The following is an 18,130-nucleotide window of genomic DNA, read 5'->3' as shown; positions in this document are numbered from 1 at the left end:
GTGGAGCGTGGACCTCCGTGACTGCTCCTATTGGTTAAATGGATAGAAGTATGGGCAATGCCCATGAAGAGTTTTTCATTCGGTAATATACATTTTATATAATCTNAATATTGTTGGCTTTTGTTATATTAGTATTAATTGTAATAAGTTATTTCCTCCCTTTGAATAACAGCAAAAAGATTAATCTATATAATAAATTAATCCACTCCATAATCAGTTATTAGTATGTATCTAGCTAATATCTTATTGCGTGTGTTATGGTCGTCCATACTGGAACATATGTCTATACATATATAGTATAGATATATGTGGTCGATAGAGGTCTGATCTACCCACATAACCCGATAGAAATACATATAAACAACACCCCCCAGGCCAAACATCAGTCATTTAATCAGTTAATAAAGTACCCACTTTAGTGAATTTTATCACGGCTCTGCAAAGAGGACTGAAAATACCGACCATAGATAAGCATTTACAATTCAGCTTTTGTTTCTCTTGGGTGATGGCTTTTTTTTTTTTTTTTTTTCGCAGCAAGATTTTCTAGTTTATGCCTTTCTTTTATCGTGCAACTTAAACCAATATGTGCAATGTCTTTGAGACGGTAGTCACAGAAAAGAAGCTTATTTTTTACATAAGAAATAAATTATAGGTTTTTTTAAATTATAAACCAACTAGAGAGATTGTAGAAAGAAAAAGAAACTTGTTACCAGCTTAATCCTTGAAAGGATTTCTTTTTTTCAAATAGGTAGAAATATCTTCTACTGGAATACCTTCCATTTCATTAAAAGTGGATTTTTTATCCCAGGAAACACCTATGCCTTTTGCAAAAACGAGTCTGTACTTGGCAACGCCTTCAGAGTTCTCCTTCAAGCTCTGTAAGAGTTCATCAACCGTTAATACGCTTTTATCAAGTTCTTTACCTAGAAAATCACTAATTTTCTTATGAACATCTCCAAAACTCACCGTATCTCCAGCAACATAAACAACTTCATTTTTCGTTTTTGGATATTTCTTCAAGATTAATTGAGCAGTCAACTTTCCAATATCTTCAGGGGTGGTAAAAGTCATTGTGTTACTCCAACTGCCTAATGCATTAATTCTGGAATTTTCTTTGTCAACAATACCGAAAAATGGCTCAAAAAGATAACTCATAAAGACACCGGTAGAAATTATGATCCAATCTGTTTGTGATTGAGCTCTAATCAATTCTCGAACTTGCAATTGCTCATCAAATACGTCCTGGCCCGACCCATACCCTATGGCATCGTAGTCTATCCCGAACTGCCAGGGAATATAGAGCTTTACCTTTGCGTTCAAAACAGATTTGGTGATTTTCCTCTGCGTTCCTAGCGGCGTACCATACCCAATACAAGTAATTACAGCATCAAAATTACTGAATAAACCCGAGATTTCTTCTTCAGAGGATCCCAAAAGATCAAAGTAGATAGGCAAAACCCCAGCTTCCTTCCACTGGTCCAATTTCTTTTTTTTCTCTTCGGTTTTCGGTTCTCTTACAAGAACATATACTTGTTCGTCAGTCTTTAATTCATTCAAGTTCTTAAGAACCTCAGTTCCAAGTTCTCCACAACCCAAAACTAATATTTTTTGCAATATGGCTGAGTTGTCCATCATACCCAGTTACTAGTTAAACTAAAGCACCCAAGCGGATTAGTCTGTCTATATATGCCGGTCAAGCAGAGTCTGCTTGTCAGGCAGAGTCTGAGTGCGATTTCATGCTGCGTTACCCAAAGTAGATAATATCCGAGCATAGTCTTCTCCAGACCATTCCATATTGGGAACTTTCCGTTCCAGCTTAGTAATTTTCAACGTTGTTTCGATAATGGTTGCAAGCTTGAAAGGGTATATGGGGATTGTTTATTGGTTTTGACTTATTACTTGTTGAAAAATGATAAAACTTAGTTTTTTCTAATTTTATCATAAATTTTACAGAAATCAACTATAAACTTTATAAATATTCAAAACGATTTGGAGTTGAATATGATTTTTTTCGTTTAATTGCGAAATTGAGAATAATCATTTAATAAATGCCTTTCAATGGTATTAGGAGTTTAGAGCTTGCTATTACAAATGCGTTTTGTAGACATGACTTAGATTATGAAAAGGTTTTCACCTAAATGACTAGAGCTCAGGAATCGACGATGTAGTCTGATACCAAAAAAGATGATATAGGTTTAGAACTGTGGTTTTGGTTATAAAACTCGGAATTTTCCACCAGAAAAATATCTTCTCATCAACGAGCAGACGAAAATATTTTAGTGGATATTAGATATAAACCAATCGAAAGTCCGGGAGTCGAGAGTACCGAGAGATGATGCTTATTCAATTGCTAGTGGGTGCTATTGCAATTAACTTGTTTGGGTGTGTTGTTTCCACCCCCTCCTTCTTTCATGAAACGAACCAAAACCAAATAGTACTTGGTCAATTGAATGACGATAACTTGCCGAATGACTTTGAAAACCTTACCGATTACAAAGTAGACGGTCTCTCATTATTATCATTCCATAAGGGATTGGTTGAGATTCCTTCAATTACATTAAATGAATATTCGGTGTCGCAATTCTTAAAAGAATATTTAGAGGACGCTGGATTGACCGTTGAATTGCAACAAGTGAACGCAGATGAAAAACATGCTAAACCTAGATACAATATTTACGCATACTTAGGTAATACCAGGGACACTAAGGTCTTGGTCACTTCCCATATTGATACTGTTCCTCCTTTCGTTCCTTACCATATTGATGGAACAAAAATTTACGGGAGAGGTTCTTCAGATGCAAAAGGGTCAGTTGCAGCTCAAGTGTTTGCCTTTTTATCTTTGATTAGAGCTGGAAAATTGAGAGAAGGTGATGCTTCTTTATTATTCGTTACTGGTGAAGAAACTGGAAGCGCAGGTATGGATAAGGCTCAATTATTAAATGTAAATTGGACTTCTGCCATTTTTGGTGAACCAACTGAAAATAAACTAGGTGTTGGCCATAAAGGTGTTTATGGGTTTAACTTGTTTGCCCATGGTAAAGCTTCCCATAGTGGTTACCCCCATTTAGGGATTTCTGCCTCTGAAATCTTACTACCAATTTTATCCAAAATCCAAAATTTAGATTTACCTGTGAATGACTTATTAGGACCTTCGACCATTAACATAGGTGAAGTAAATATCGGTGTTGCTATAAATGTTCTTCCGGAGAATGGTACTGCTAGTGTACTAATCAGAGTTGCCGATGATGTTGATACAATCGATCAAGAAGTATTAAAGGTAATTGATAATGTTGAAAATTTAACGTACGAAAAATTTTCTTCAAGTAATCCAACTTTTTTAGACTACAAAGTCCCTGGATTTGAATCTATAGTGTTAGCATATGGTACTGATGTTCCTCGGTTGAGTGTTCCTGTTCAAAGAAGATACTTATACGGTCCAGGAAGTATTTTAGTAGCTCATGCTCCTAACGAGTACGTTGAAAATCAAAGTTTGCTACAAGCTGTCGAGGGCTATAAAAAGTTGATTAAATACGAATTAAACGTTTAGAATCGAATAATTGTACTCTATAATTTCCTAAGAATACACGAAATTTCAGTCTTTCAATGTAGCGAAGTAACAAAACAGTCGAAGAATATCTTTTGCTCAAAAAAAAAAAATGACGACAACTGCAGGATTCGAACCTGCGCGGGCAAAGCCCAAAAGATTTCTAATCTTTCTCCTTAACCACTCGGACAAGTTGCCATTTTATACAGTTTTTCAGTCCTTGAATAACTAAGAGAGTAAAATTACATTTATATAAAACATATAAGCATAAATTTAAAAGCTTTGTTTTAGCCTATATGTACCTCCGGGAATGTTATTTAAAGTTTAAGAGAAATATGAATATATAAAATATTTATAATCTTGTAAAAGGCATACTCAAAAATTTTTTTTTTTTCATTACATTCCCGACCTTGTCCGCCGACCGGCTATGTCGATGCCCTACTTTCAGAATGATATCAGATCAAGTAACATAATTATGGAGTATTTAGTATTCTTGACAAGCTGTGACATGTATCAGCATCTTTATATTACGCGTACATAAGTGGATTTTTTACGCCAATGAATCAGAACCTTTTTTGTTAATAAGTTAAGTTGACCTACGTCAAGTTGTCGTCCATGAAAAGACTATTTCATTCAACAAACATGTGTATATCATTTAGGTGCTAATTTAATCCACTACGAAATTAGAAGAATTTTGTCCGCCTCATGGCAATGTTGCATATTTTAGTATAGTCAGTTTTGGAAACTAATTCTATTCAATAGAAACCTGAAAATGTAGAAGTCTAATATGTCGACATAATCTAAATGCGTATAGATAACCATTTATTGTTTTCTTGAAAGATTTTCATTATAATAGGCTTGAAAGTTTTTTCGAATAATTGCTTAATTGAATACTTAGGATTAAGGACCAGTAAAAACAAGCATGTATTTTAAAAAGAGCCAAAGAAGTAAATTGCGAACGGTATCGACCCTAATAGAGTCTGAAAGAGAACACGGAAAGTAAATAAAACAACTAACCAAGTAGGTGTCTTTTTATCTTCAAACTAAATCTAATTAGGGGGAAGCGGGGAAGCGAAATTTTGCAGCCATTGTCGACACTAGTCTAAAGACTGTTTGAATATGCAAAATTTGTTGAGAAGTAGGAGTAAAATAACGGATAAAAACATTTGATTAATCCGGCCTTGGATTGGAAATATGAATAAGTCTCTCACTCTCGTATAAGATTATATTAGCTTGACGCGATTGTGAAAGTTGTTGTGCCCTTAAATAAATGTCCTGTGGCAAATTATTTTTCAATTCGGAAAACCCTAAAATAAGTTATACTACCATGGTATTGAAAATCATCCCAGGTGGTTTTATGATTAACATTTTTGAGAAATGAGCTGTGGATTTTAATTTTTGGCTTTATTTGTTGCTGCTCTAGCTCATATAATAAGTTGTCAATTTGAAATTTTTATCGAATAGGTTGCGAAAAGCGCAACTTTTATACGAGAAACCATTTTAATGAAACTGGAAGAAATATGAATTTTTAAGAATACGATACATGTACTTAAGTATTCACTATCGAGCTAATGTGATCAGAGTGTGTTCAAAGAAGACACTAGCTTGTCAATGCCTACAACCTAGAAGCCCTCTTCGAAAAGAACCGATAAAAGTTTATTTTTAATTCGTAGACGTAGGCTTAAGACAAAAAAAAAGGTATAAAAATTTTAAATATTATCGGGTTATGTGGGTTGATCGAGCCCATAATCAACCACCAGTATCCATTAGTATTAGATACATAGTTCTAGTACGGTTGACCATAACACACGCATAAGTAGCATTAGTCAAATACATACTAATACTTGGTAGCACAGTGGATTAATTCGATACTGTCAGATTGATCTTTTCACGTTATTCAAAGGGAGGAAATAACTTATTACGATTAAGCTTAAGTATCCAAAGCCAATTTGTAAATATTATATAGAAATATTTATTACCGAATATAAAGAACTCTCCATAGGTCGACGACCATGCTTCAACCAATTAGAAGCATCACTTTGGTCCACGGCCCACGTCGAGTAGAAGATTTTTCCATTTAACATGGAAATGCCTATTTATTTATATATGCACATTATCAGAATGCCTCATTTATGGATTGACACAAACTTTAAATATAATTTATGTCTTCATTTGATGATGTATTGTACCTATCANTATAGATAGGCCAGTACATCATCTGCAGACCTTCAAGGTCTGACAAATATACGCAGTAAGAATCTTTCGAGAATTGAAAAGAAAGGTGAACCTTCAAAGAAACGTGAATGGAGGAAATTATACGAAGTGTGAAGAACATAGCTTGAGTTTTTAAGGAAGAAGACTTATTCCTATTAACTAGATACGATCTCAAGAGTTATTTCAGTAAAGAAAAATTAAGCCAAAACACTCAGAGCTCTTGATTCTTTGACTATTCGTGCTTTCTTAACGATTATAGGATAGAATTTGTGAGAAAATGAAGGTATGCAGCTGCTGTAATGGTCTATTACAAATGATTGCGAAACATTATCGAGTCAGCCCATAAAGGAAGCTTGATTTCTGCATATGTATAAGTAAATATTTCCAGCTCAGTGGGAAACATTCTTACTTGCGTGGTCCATTATGTGTTGCATATGGGTTGAAGGACGTCAACCAGCTGTTGACTCCGAAATTTGGGGCAATTTTGATTTAATAAAACCCTCCGGATTATCATAAAAATGGTCGAATTCATCTCGTTAGTTTAATAGTGTTTCCAAACTTCCCTTGTTAAAACTAATGGTGGCTCACAAATTAATCTCCAAATTGTCTTTTGAATGAATTCAAGGTCTTTTCGATGTAAAAAGCTTTGCCATGGTGTAACGTCAAAAAATTGAACCGAAATTATTTAATTAATCCGCTATTTTATCTAGAATTACTATGTAATTAACTAATAGTATTACTCTCGTGTTATGTTCAAACGTACTAGAACCTATATCTAGTACCGTGGTTATTGGTGGCCGTTTATAAGTCCGATCCACCTACATAACCAGAGAGACTCGATCCAAATTTTTTTTGAAAAAAAGTCTATCAGATTCAAAACTAATATATAATAATTATTGATACCATATGTACCTTTGGAGTTAAAAAAGCCCTTATAAATCGGCCTCCAGCGAGAATTCCAAAGCTAAGTGAATTTTATTTTGTCTCTAAATAAGCGTCTACATAAAGATCCCAAATTTGAGTTTGACGTCTACGGCCATATCCAGCATAAAGCATGATTACCCGTCCGATCAATAATTATTAAGCTGCTGAGAGCGATGCTGAGTACGTTAGTGGGAGACCATAATGGAAACCATCGTGCTGTAGACTCTTCTTTTTTTGCAACTCTTTTTTTTGAACCAGCTGAGAGTCTAGTTTCGAACCAAAATTCTACAGTTTTACAGCCGTGAAGATGCATTACAATACAATTCGGAATATTGGAAGAGAATCTGCAAGAGCATTACGTAATTATTAGCCGAAAACTTTGAAAAACACAAAGTAGTTGCCGAAGGTCTCATAAGGTCGATCTGTTGATATCAGACTGGTTATAATGGCTATTGTAGGTTTTGAGAAATTGGTTGCGAATTTTTTAAATGATTTAATTTTTCAAAATCGTCATTTGCAATCCAACAAGAGATATTGTCATTATTATCAGCAATTAAACTTTTATTATTGAAGTTAGCCCAGTGGAAAGTACCACAATCTTTATTTTGATACTTATTTTCACAACTCCAAAAATATTTACCTCTGTTTGCTAAGGTTTTATAACTTCTTCTCAAAGTCATTGTTAAATCACATTTACATATCGGTAAGTTTTTAATGAAGCTAGGAGGATAATACCTGAAGGTTAGATTAAATCTTGCAGTTCCAAGAGTTGGATGTAATTGTAAAGAACGATTAATTGGTTGAACGCAATGTTTAAATTCTTCTTGACAACCAGGTTTCATAATTAGTAAACAATTATTAGGTAAAGGTATTTGATAAATCGTTTTATCAGTATAATTTTTTCTCAATCTGAAATATCTAGTCAGACCTAAAGATAATGATGCAATGAAGTTATGAGGCCCAATATGGGATAATCTATCGGAGTGCCAATCTAAATTATTTGAATTATTTGAATAGTAATTGACAACACAAGCATTTGAATCAAATTTAGGTTGCTGATATGGCAATTTTGTTGAATTGGGTATGATTTCATCGTTTATGAAATCATTTATCAAATTAGATACAACCATCAAATTTGAATCAAATTTATTCTGAGTTTTAGAAATATTCAATCCATTATAAACTATGGGTAGTTTGATTTCTTCTTTATACAATAACAATGATGAATGATTGGCTTTACATTTCTGTTCAAATAAGTAGAATTCATTCGGTTTCGTCCGATGTTTAATCGACTCTAAATGCAAAATCAAAATTTCTAAAAAATCCTTAGGTAAAAAATTTCGCTTTAAACAAACGTATTTACCCAATGTCTTATCAATTTCTTCCGGCGTGTTGAGAGTAACCACCTTCTTCTGGCTAATTGGTCGACGTACTTCATTCTTCACTATCGACGTCTGATAAAGATTCCCCTTCTCTCCTGACCTGCCATTAATAAGCAACTTGGTCTGGTCTACCGACCCATTACACGTCCCCAACACCTCCTTGAGCACCTCCTGGTCAAACAGTGGGAAATAGAGCCGGAGAAGCTCCAACTTATCCTTAACAAGCGGGTCTGTCTCTAATGCATAACCACCCATACCCAAGAAGATGGCCCCAGCTGGAGATGGGCATAAAAATGTCGCGCACCCTCCAAAAGCTTTGATCCCCCCCCCCCCCGATCCACGACATCCAGCCACGACATTCCATGGGTACGGGCTTAATTAAAAGAATCTAGAACTCAAAAGCTTTGTGTACTCGTTTCTAGCGATGAGGCTATTGGGTCTTTTGTCTTTTGCAAGCAAGCAAATCTAAAGCTTAATTGGAATAGGGAATAATGGGTTACATAAGGAGTGAAACAGACTTAGCCTCCGAGTTAATTGTGAGAATTTTCTCAGTGAAGACTGAGATTTGCAGGTAGTAAAACAAGAGGAAGGGGTTGTTATCTTGAGCAAAATGGTGTCACAATCGGCAATTGGACACAATAGAACAAGCCTTACGTTACTTACACCGTTTCCTCTGAAATTGAAAGGAATCTTGCAAAAGCAAGCATTTTGAACTAGTGGATCAACCGGGTAGTCAATACTACATGACAATGCTAGAAGTAGATCAATACACTAAGGAAATATTTCCGTTTGTCAGTTTTGGTTTATGTCTGTCGTTTTTCTAAAAGGAAACAAAAAAAAAAAAAATTTTTTTTTTTCTAATAACTGTAAAAGGGCCTAATTGTCAATAGAAATATCAAGATTGTTCTTTTAGATATGTAAATAAACTGTTAGAAGAGATAATTAACACGCCTTTTCACTATTTTGCGTTGGAATAAGTGAAAATTTTGTGGTACTAAGTATCAAAAAAATTTTTTTTTTTTTTTTTTTATTTCAAATTTAGATGGAAGGTTGTACCTTTTCTTTTGTTTTCAGTTGAACTTTCTTTTTCCTTGCTTTAAATATAGTTTAGATTCCTGTTATCTAGAGGATTCCTCTTATTGCCCTTAGAAAAAAGTTTATCGAACATGTCTAGTACAGCACCAACAGCATCGGCAGCAGAAGCTCCAGAACTCCAAGTAACTCAACCAACTCCTCAAAAAGAACCAAAAGAGTTTCTCAGTGCTAAAGACGTTGAAAACCAAGGTACCTTTAACGAAGAGGAAGATAATGATGAAACCATAACATACCAACCCGGTAGTACCGAAGAACCAAAATTACCAACCTCTAACAACGATAACGATAGTAACCATCTCCAAAACCCTAAAGAACGTGCTTCCAACGATGATTCCTTGTCTGATGACCATTCTTCCGTCAGTTACGCCAACAGTGGGTACCAAAGGGATTCTAATGACTGTACCGAGTTTTGTATCGAATTCATGACTTGTTTCGGTTTGTTGGCTGCTTGTTGTCCAAACGACGGAGAAGGTTGTCTCACTAATGCTGCCACCATCTGTGGTAACATCTTGGTTGGTTGTTGTAAATGTTAATGACTTTTTCACTTTTTCTTCAACTATTCTTTTGCATATTTGCAATTTCTTCATATTCCATATTGACAAATCGGCACCCCCCGATTTAACTTATTCTAATAACTAATATTTACTTCTCTGTACACTAATTCTTAATACTTACGTCTACGATTATTCTTCTGTATTGGCTTCTTCTTAATGGCGTAGGAAATTTTTCAACATCCTGCACCTGGAACTGGTCTGTGGACGAACCGAAAACGGCCAAAAAAAACCCCAAAAAAGAAGTTTGGCTGCACAAACTAGTCTCCGTTGACTGCAAAAACAGTAATGGTGATCGAAAAGCCCAATAGAGCTGTCTCTTACCACCACCCCGCCGCTGGAGACCGGGTTAAAAAACCCCAGAGCAAAGTCACAAGACTGCAATCGGTGTCCACCAGTTTTTATCCCTTCCAATGGTTGAGTAAAACTGATTCTAAATTAGATCCTTATAATCAGAATAGAGCAGTTAGTGAAAACGAAGGATTCAACAGGTATGATAAGGAAGAATTCAGATTCAACTCTCCTGTGGTGTTGCCTGCTCAAAGAAGCTCAAGTCCTTTGAAAGATAGTGCAAATAGTCAAAGCATCTTCAACGAAACTCTATTATCCGTGACAGACTCTCCAGCTAATAACTTGATCAACAAAAAATTGAAATTAGATTCCTCCTTGAGTTCTCCCTTGATAAGCTTGGGCAATAATGGGTACTCAACTACCCCCTTGGCTGAACCTTCATTCACGAATCCAACTCCTCCTTTGAATCCACCAAAATTGCCTCCTAGAAAATTGACTGCTCTTACCGGTTCAAGCATCCTTGTGGATAACAAAAATGCTTCTAAGTCTTTGTTTCATGAGGTGACCTCTGGAATGGATGAAAACGAATCAATCAAAAGTAATTCACACAACTCAATTGAAAATAACCCAATTAAAAGTAATTCAATTAAAAGTAATTCAATTAAAAGTAATTCATTGAAAGAAATTAAACTAATAACAACCAAATCAAATAAAAAGTTTTATATCGTATCCATGGTTCTATTCTTGATAATAGTGATCTTAATTGGTGCCTTGGTTCCAGCAGTTTTTTTTTCAATAAAGGGAAATTCATTATCAACTAAAAATTTTATCAATAGTTTAAATCCAATCACCCGTAATGAATTCTTTCAATCCCTTCATATGATCCCTAATAATACTAATGGTTCTCCAAAAAATGAATCGCTTTCGCTTAAGCAAACTACTAACTACGATAAAAGAATATCTAACTCAATTGAGTTAGAAGGTGCTAAATTGAATGGTTATAACACCTTTTCCAGTATAAATCCCGTTTATCAAAATGATAGACAAATTAAAAATTTAATGGAACAAAATTTAAACGGGACTTTGTTTTATGGGTTAGCTTATAGTCCTCAAAATGCAATGGAACCTAATTGTGGTTTAACTCAACAAGACGTCTTATATGATTTAGCATTACTTTCCACCACTACAACAAGATTGAAAACTTATGGGACTCAATGCAATCAAGCTTATTACGTTTTACTGGCAATTGAACAATTGCATTTAAATATGTCATTATCTTTAGGTGTTTGGATTGGCGATAATGATTTTATAAATAATAAACAATTAAATGAAATGCAAAAATTGTTATCGGAGTTCCCAGAATCTTACTTTAATTCGATCTACATCGGGAATGAAGTACTATTTAGAAAAGATAAGTCAATAGATGAATTATTAAGTTATATTAATGATACAAAGTTGTTTTTAAAAAAAATAAACAAATCTAATATTCCAATTGGAACATCGGAAATTGGCTCTTTGATTAATCATAAATTAATCGATAATTGTGATGTAATTGGAGCAAATATTCATCCATTCTTTGGTGGTGAAGATGTTTCAAAATCTATTAATTGGACTTACGATTTCTTGAAATACCAAATTGAGCCTCAGTTGAAGAAAGTTAGACAAAAGCCAAAAATTATAATAACTGAAGTTGGATGGCCTTTTAAAGGTGGATCATTTCAAAAATCAGTTGCAAATTTCAAGTCATTTCAATATTTTTTAAATAATTTCATTTGTGAAGCTTATCAAAAAGATTATGGTTGGTATTATTTTGAAGCTTTTGATGAACCTTGGAAAAAAATTTTCTATGAAGATTCTAATTCTTGGGAAACAGAATGGGGGGTATTCAATTATGATAGAAGTATGAAGGAAAAGATTCAATTTCCAGCTTGTAATTAAATTATTTATTTTTTTTTTATAGTTTATAAAGTTTGTAGATTAACCAACAATAAAATAATGAAAAACATCCGAACGAAATAGTTGTATTCAATAAAACAAATAAATCAGGCAAACTAGATGGAGGTTCAGCAAAATAGTCAATTAAATGATAGGCAATTATAGACAAATATGATCCACTAATTATTAATTTCCAAAATAAATTTCTGGACCACAATAAATTCTTATTCAAATTCATTGAAAAGCCTCCAATCAACCAATTAATAGTTAACAGCATCACAAAATATTGTAAGGCCAAATCATCTTTTTTCAATAATGGATACATTGAAAACAAAGAGATATTGTTAATCCACTGAATAATAGATATGGTCTCCTCATTATTAATCATGATTAATAAAGTTGAAGGGATCAAAGGTACTAAAACACTCTTTTCATGAACTTGGAAAGAGAAAAGGTAAAAACCCCATGCACATGAACTAAACCCATATATTATTAACATAGGAGAGGGGGCAACTTTAGTAACATTTTTATAAAAACTTATTAAACATGCTGGTAAAATTGATAACAAAGTTAATGCCAAAGATAATTTTTTTAATTCATCTGGACTAAAAAGCTTATTATATTTGATTAAAATATTAGTGGTGCACCAAAAATTTGCAACCTTATCTTCAAATAATCCTCTTTGGAAAGGGAACATTCTATATACAATTTGGCCAATCAACTTAGGAATCTGATTGACTTCTTTCTTAATGATTGGCAGAATAATAAATGGACTTAATATAGTGATAATTGTAATGAAAATAGTAACACCAATCAATATCAATCTAGTGAAGTTTAAAGTTTTGATTAATTTGAACCAACTTCTATTACCAGGCTTAACAATAAATAATTTGGATAAAATGAAGAAAAATATGAAGGGTGCATAATATAAAGCCATCTGCTTGAAAAGAATAGAGCTCATGAACCAAACAGATGCTAAAACAAAATTACCTTTTATCAAATCGATTAACAGGAACAAAAACAATCCCAACATAATTGAGTTATATTGAAAATGGCCATGATCAATTAAGATCAAAGATGGTTGGTTCAATATGATAGCTGCTAAAACAATTTGGTCTATTCTTCTTAGATTTAGTTTTTTGCCCATTATGGATATAAATTGTAATACTGCAGGTATAAATATAACCAATTCACTTATCAAACTTGTCCATCTCATATAAGTTTTGATTCCTGAAGTTTCAATACCTCTACTAGTGAAAAATTGAAACCACTCTTTCTCAATCAAACTTCCAACTTTACCAAAGAACCACAGATGATATGCTGTTAATGGAGGATAATCTAACCCCCAATATTCCAAATCGTAGAAATACCATTCTTTGATAGGTAAGTTAATGGTTACTTCCATCCAATGTCTTTGAGCTTCAAAGTCTCCATTAATAGGCTCTTGGCCTTTACCACTCCATGAGCCCAATCCAATGGCTGCCCGCAATATTATAGAACTAAGTATCAATATATATCGTGCTGCCCATTGATCGGGTGCTTTTTCAAACGTATGCAATAAATCATATACTGGTGAATCTTTCATTGGACTTGATTTTTTGTAAAGCCCAGGAGTATCAGAAACACCCAAATTCAACCCCTTGGAATCCTTGGAGCTCTTAATTGTCTTTGCTTTTGCTTTTCCAGCCTTTTTCTTTGATGGAGTACTTGGTGAACTTGAATCCTGAGACCCAGCTTGTTGTACTGGCACACTTCCTTCCTTTGCACCTGTGTTACTCTTCTTCTTGGAGTTTGACCTGGCCATTGTACTATTTTCCTGGAACCCAATTAGCAAAGACTCCCCAATTGAAATCTGTAGATACTTCAAAGAAAGATCTAAGGCTGTCAATCTGTCAACGTCGTGTTTTTTTCTCCAACTTTTTGAGAGCCGCACACAGAATTCTCCGTTGAAAGACTGCAAAATAATCGTCTTATTTAACAGCCAAACCATCTCGAGAGGACAGTAGAAGGAGAAGAGAAGAGAGAGATATACTATGGAGAAAAAGCTTTCTGCTAAGTGGGTCCTTTGAGGTTGACAGTTTTAGGAGGATACTATGAAAGAATTTCCTGTAATAAAGGGTGTAGCTGTCAGCCAAAGCAATATTCAAGGACAATTATTGAATATGCCGAAGCTTCTCTTCTCTTCTTTGTTTTTTATTGTTTCTTTCTTCTCTGTTCTTTCTTAAATACATAACCCTTGCCCTTGTAAAGACTTTTTACATTTCCCGAAGCAGCTCCACAGAAACGAACACCAGCAAACTTTGGTAGTTTCATAGAACTCTAGTGACATTATTAATACTCTTATGATATCTTTGGAATATCATGCCGATATCAAACAAAATACATCTATAATTCCAAAAAAAAAAATAAAATAAAATGAAAACTGGAATACGCAGATCAAGTTGAAATTTTTTTTATCTCAGAAGTATTTTGTAATAAAAGAAAACTGCAAAAAGTCTTCTAAATAGTAGATTATTAGAGAAACAAAGAAAACCATTTTAATACCGATTCAAATTTATTAATAATAATATACGAACTGGTTTACTACAATTTTCAAAAAATTGTATAAAATGGCAACTTGTCCGAGTGGTTAAGGAGAAAGATTAGAAATCTTTTGGGCTTTGCCCGCGCAGGTTCGAATCCTGCAGTTGTCGCCATTTCTTTTTTTATATTTTTAGTACTCTTGAAGTGTCAGAAGTCTGGGGAAGACCTTAACTATATGGAGCTTGCCAAATATCTACAGAAACTTAATAGAAATATTTATTTCATTCAAGTAGAGACACCAACGCTATAATTTTATCGTTGAAATTGGTTTTTATAAACTAGATTCTAAAATCTTGATCAATTCTTCAGGTTCAGAACCACTTGAAATATTACCGTTGGCAATACCATCAACACTGACAGTTGGGGTTACATGAACACCAACACCTCTTAAGTATTTTGTAAAATATTTGATATCAGCGGTAGCATCGTTACCCTCGTTATTTGGATTAGACTCATTGGAGTCGATAGTGAGACCCTTTAAAACTTCCTTTTTATCAAATGGGATTGAGAGTTTATCAAAGACCAAATCATTAATTTGCTGATATATTTCATTACGATTCAAGCTAACATTGAAAGTATCATAGAATGATTCTTTATTGGCAAAAAGAACTTCGGAAACATTCCAGAAAAGCTCATTAGAATTATCAATACCTTTCTCTCTCAAGATTTTGGCAAATACAATTGAATATTCATTTAAAAAAATGGAATTCAGATGCCATGGTTGAACCACATTAACAAAAACAAACTGAAACAAGCCTGGATGTTTCTTATTCAACTCTGGCACAACAGAAGACTTGAATTTTAAGTAAAGCTTTGCTGAAAAGGGACAGTTATAGTCCAAATATAAATTTACTATATGAGGAGCCGTAGTTGAGTTGAGACTACTCAATGTTTTAGCATTGTAAGAGTAGTGAGTAAGCGAAAACTTTGGAGAAATCATTTTTGAATAGTCAATTGATACTTCTGAAGGTTAATTGAAGGATATATGACGGTGTTTGCTTCAAAAAGGCGCTTTCCTCTATTTATATAGTGATTTTTTTTTTTTTTCGGTACGGGCTTTGCTCGCCATGTCAAAAGTTGCAACAATTAGAAAAGTTCTCTACATAATGTTATTCCTCTATAATCGTTCTAGTTCATTAAATCGAATTAAATAAATGGTCTCTCGATGGAGGCTTACTTGCGTGATTTGCTTTTTTTGGAATCGTGGTCTCCTTTAGCTAATTGGAGAATGAAGTTTGGTAAGTCGGAGGTATTCTTTGGTTCTTCGTTTGTTACTGGTAGAATATTGCTAGTTTTAGCTGCCATTGGCAGCAGCTGATGTCTCGTGGTAGAGCGACGGGCCAACATTTTTTTGATGATGTCTTCTTCTTTTCTTTCACTTCTTCCTACGTACGTTGGTATATTGTTGCTTTTAGTTTTCAAAACCGATTCCATGGCTGCTTTTCGTAGACTATCATCGAAATAATCGGAGGTATCCATCTCGGTGTTTATAATCTCGGAATCATTGATATCATTGTCCGAATGAGAAGTGTCACTAAGATTTTGTGACTGGTCTTTAATTTTGTTCTCCGTTTTATTTTTCAAGGCCATTTCAAGCTCAGCTGCATCAGAATCACTTTCTGAAGACAGATTATCGCTAGAAGTATCTTCATCTGAAGAACTATTGATATCTGATGACGAATTCAACAAAGACGATGAATCCAGACTGTCGGATTTCAAGGGGGATGATGATGACGACCTCAAAGGGGATGATGACGACGACCTCAAAGGGGATGATGAGGTGGCACTATTTGCCTGGCCTGCAAACAGCGTATTAGAATTCTTATCTTCTTGACTCTTGCTGATTGTATTCTCAGTTGATTCTTTTGTAAAACGACGAGGGATAGGCGAAGAGTTGAGCACTTTCGGTTTAAACTTAGCTTTCCTTAGTTCTTCAGGGTAGTCTGAGTCAGAAGAGCTCTCTTCAAGCGCCGTGACTATGGGAGATGTAGTTTTCTGCGGGGATTTAGGTGTGTTTGTATCGGTTTTGGGAATGAATTCGATGGTTTGATTCTTTATGCCCGCAAGCTCAGCAATAAGTTCATCAGTATCATCGCTGGAATCACTACTGGTATCACTGAGCGAGTCGTCAATGGGGTCACTCATTTCATCCGCCTGAATACTGTGTTCAGTCTGGGACTGTTTTGGTTCTTCAGAACCTCGTTCTGTGTTGTCTGGTTGTGCTCTTCTGGTGATATTAATTGTACGATTGACTATACCCAATTCTTTAAACTCCCTCTCTGAAGAATCATCACTCTCGTGGTCAGAAGGCATCGTAAATTCAATCTTTGGTGTTTCCTTAGATAAAGATTCTTCCTGATTCTTGACAGGATCAATTACTTTATTTTTTGCCCTTTCATTGAGCTTTTGTTTCTTCTCTTCTTTCAGTCGACCCAGCTGTCTCATCATTTTCCTTTTCTTACCAGCACGACGCTTTCGATTACGTTTCGTTCGATTAGTTTCAAGCCCTTTATGAATCGACTGATCTTCGTTGTCAGAATTTTCAGGTGATTCAGAATCAACTACAATAGAATCATGAACGGCTGTTCCCTCATGCGAACTATCTGAAATTGATACAATGTCAGCATCTTTCGGTATACTGCTATTACTCTTCGATACTCGCGTCTTTTGATCAACTAGACGAGGAGAGGTTCTCTTTTTATTAACCAGCTTTTGATAATCATCGCTATCTTCAGATTCAGATGAAGGATTAATCACAAGACTTCCTTGGGTTCGGATATAGCTCTTATACTTTTTCTTTTTCAGTTCTCTTGCTTGGCTTTTAGATATAGATGAGGAGGATGATATCTTCTTTTCTTTAGGTTGGCCTTGTATTCCTGACGAATCATCACTTGAATCATCCAGTTCAATTGGCGCTAGTTTCGGTTTTGCAAGACGTGGTAAGGCAGGAGTAGAAGCACGATGTAGGTCATTCTTCTTTAGCCCTTGTGTCTTATCCTTCTTTGCAGACTTAGATCGGCTGCTTTTCTTCTTGCTACTTCTTTCATTATCAGTTGGTTTGGCCAGCCGACTAAAGACCAGAAACAAGTCAAGTAATCCCATCTTGATGAGTTTGACAAAGGTTAATGATCTTAAAGCAGGTCACTGCAATTGGACTAACAAAACACGAGTGTGTTTTTCAAAAATAATGAAGGTGAGTACGGAACCCAGAAACCTGTTTTCAGCTTCTCGATGAGTGGTTCTTTTGAGTAGATCGATGGTCTCGTCTTTATGGTTTCAGTTTGTTTTTTTTTTTTTTTTTTTAAAAATTAATTTTTTTTTAGTTTTTTAACGCGTCTTTACAATAATCATGAAGATTGAAGTTAGAGTCTATTACTACCTTAGCATACACTATAATACATACATGACTATAAAAATGAACAGAATTAGAGGATTGTTGGAAATAAATAGAATGTGAATAACCCGATGACGCCAAAGTGAATGGAAATAAGACAAGGAGGAAAGATAATAAAAAAAAAAAAAACAGATTAAAGTAACAAAAAAGTACATAAAGAAAGTAGGAAACCAATGAGCTTTCAGTTAGAAAGCGGTGGTTTCTGCCGATAATAAAT

General features: G+C 34.5%; 8 protein-coding genes and 2 non-coding genes across 10 annotated transcripts; 4 read left to right on the top strand and 6 right to left on the bottom strand.

The window, feature by feature from the left end:
- Window positions 1-678: 678 nt before the first annotated feature.
- Window positions 679-1,634, bottom strand: HYPBUDRAFT_153893 (aromatic alcohol reductase; the record flags this gene model as incomplete). The annotated part of the gene is made up of 1 exon (XM_020221791.1): window positions 679-1,634. A coding segment is annotated over one exon (920 nt), but the record flags the coding sequence as incomplete, so codon positions are not given.
- Window positions 1,635-2,150: 516 nt separating this feature from the next.
- On the top strand, window positions 2,151-3,595 carry HYPBUDRAFT_153892 (M20 family metallopeptidase). Its single transcript, XM_020221790.1, has one exon. The coding sequence runs from the start codon at window positions 2,333-2,335 to the stop codon at window positions 3,545-3,547; it is 1,215 nt and encodes a 404-aa protein (XP_020074785.1). The 5' UTR covers window positions 2,151-2,332; the 3' UTR covers window positions 3,548-3,595.
- A 65-nt stretch (window positions 3,596-3,660) lies between these two features.
- On the bottom strand, window positions 3,661-3,742 carry HYPBUDRAFT_t147. The gene has a single exon. It is a non-coding gene; the product is annotated as a tRNA-Ser (tRNA).
- A 3,389-nt stretch (window positions 3,743-7,131) lies between these two features.
- On the bottom strand, window positions 7,132-8,319 carry HYPBUDRAFT_113197 (uncharacterized protein; the record flags this gene model as incomplete). The annotated part of the gene is made up of 1 exon (XM_020218950.1): window positions 7,132-8,319. The coding sequence occupies one exon, from the start codon at window positions 8,317-8,319 to the stop codon at window positions 7,132-7,134; it is 1,188 nt and encodes a 395-aa protein (XP_020074784.1).
- Window positions 8,320-9,076: 757 nt separating this feature from the next.
- On the top strand, window positions 9,077-9,842 carry HYPBUDRAFT_153890 (uncharacterized protein). Its single transcript, XM_020221789.1, has one exon. The coding sequence runs from the start codon at window positions 9,231-9,233 to the stop codon at window positions 9,690-9,692; it is 462 nt and encodes a 153-aa protein (XP_020074783.1). The 5' UTR covers window positions 9,077-9,230; the 3' UTR covers window positions 9,693-9,842.
- A 1,425-nt stretch (window positions 9,843-11,267) lies between these two features.
- HYPBUDRAFT_158534 (uncharacterized protein) lies at window positions 11,268-11,939 on the top strand (the record flags this gene model as incomplete). Its single annotated transcript, XM_020222382.1, has 1 exon — window positions 11,268-11,939. One exon carries the CDS (start codon window positions 11,268-11,270, stop codon window positions 11,937-11,939), a length of 672 nt encoding a protein of 223 aa, XP_020074782.1.
- Window positions 11,940-11,955: 16 nt separating this feature from the next.
- On the bottom strand, window positions 11,956-13,752 carry ALG6 (dolichyl-P-Glc:Man(9)GlcNAc(2)-PP-dolichol alpha-1,3-glucosyltransferase; the record flags this gene model as incomplete). Its single annotated transcript, XM_020219861.1, has 1 exon — window positions 11,956-13,752. The coding sequence occupies exon 1, from the start codon at window positions 13,738-13,740 to the stop codon at window positions 11,956-11,958; it is 1,785 nt and encodes a 594-aa protein (XP_020074781.1). The 5' UTR covers window positions 13,741-13,752.
- A 795-nt stretch (window positions 13,753-14,547) lies between these two features.
- On the top strand, window positions 14,548-14,629 carry HYPBUDRAFT_t152. Its single transcript has one exon. It is a non-coding gene; the product is annotated as a tRNA-Ser (tRNA).
- Window positions 14,630-14,737: 108 nt separating this feature from the next.
- On the bottom strand, window positions 14,738-15,495 carry HYPBUDRAFT_153889 (uncharacterized protein). Its single transcript, XM_020221788.1, has one exon. The coding sequence runs from the start codon at window positions 15,457-15,459 to the stop codon at window positions 14,791-14,793; it is 669 nt and encodes a 222-aa protein (XP_020074780.1). The 5' UTR covers window positions 15,460-15,495; the 3' UTR covers window positions 14,738-14,790.
- HYPBUDRAFT_153888 (uncharacterized protein) lies at window positions 15,483-17,783 on the bottom strand. The gene has a single exon (XM_020221787.1). It carries the CDS (start codon window positions 17,619-17,621, stop codon window positions 15,693-15,695), a length of 1,929 nt encoding a protein of 642 aa, XP_020074779.1. The 5' UTR covers window positions 17,622-17,783; the 3' UTR covers window positions 15,483-15,692.
- Between the last annotated feature and the right edge of the window lie 347 nt (window positions 17,784-18,130).

The sequence above is a fragment of the Hyphopichia burtonii genome (genome assembly GCF_001661395.1).
Source record: "Hyphopichia burtonii NRRL Y-1933 unplaced genomic scaffold HYPBUscaffold_7, whole genome shotgun sequence".
NCBI lineage: Eukaryota > Fungi > Ascomycota > Pichiomycetes > Serinales > Debaryomycetaceae > Hyphopichia > Hyphopichia burtonii.
The sequence above is the reverse complement of the archived record's forward strand: the minus strand, read 5'-3'. Positions and strand labels throughout refer to the sequence as shown.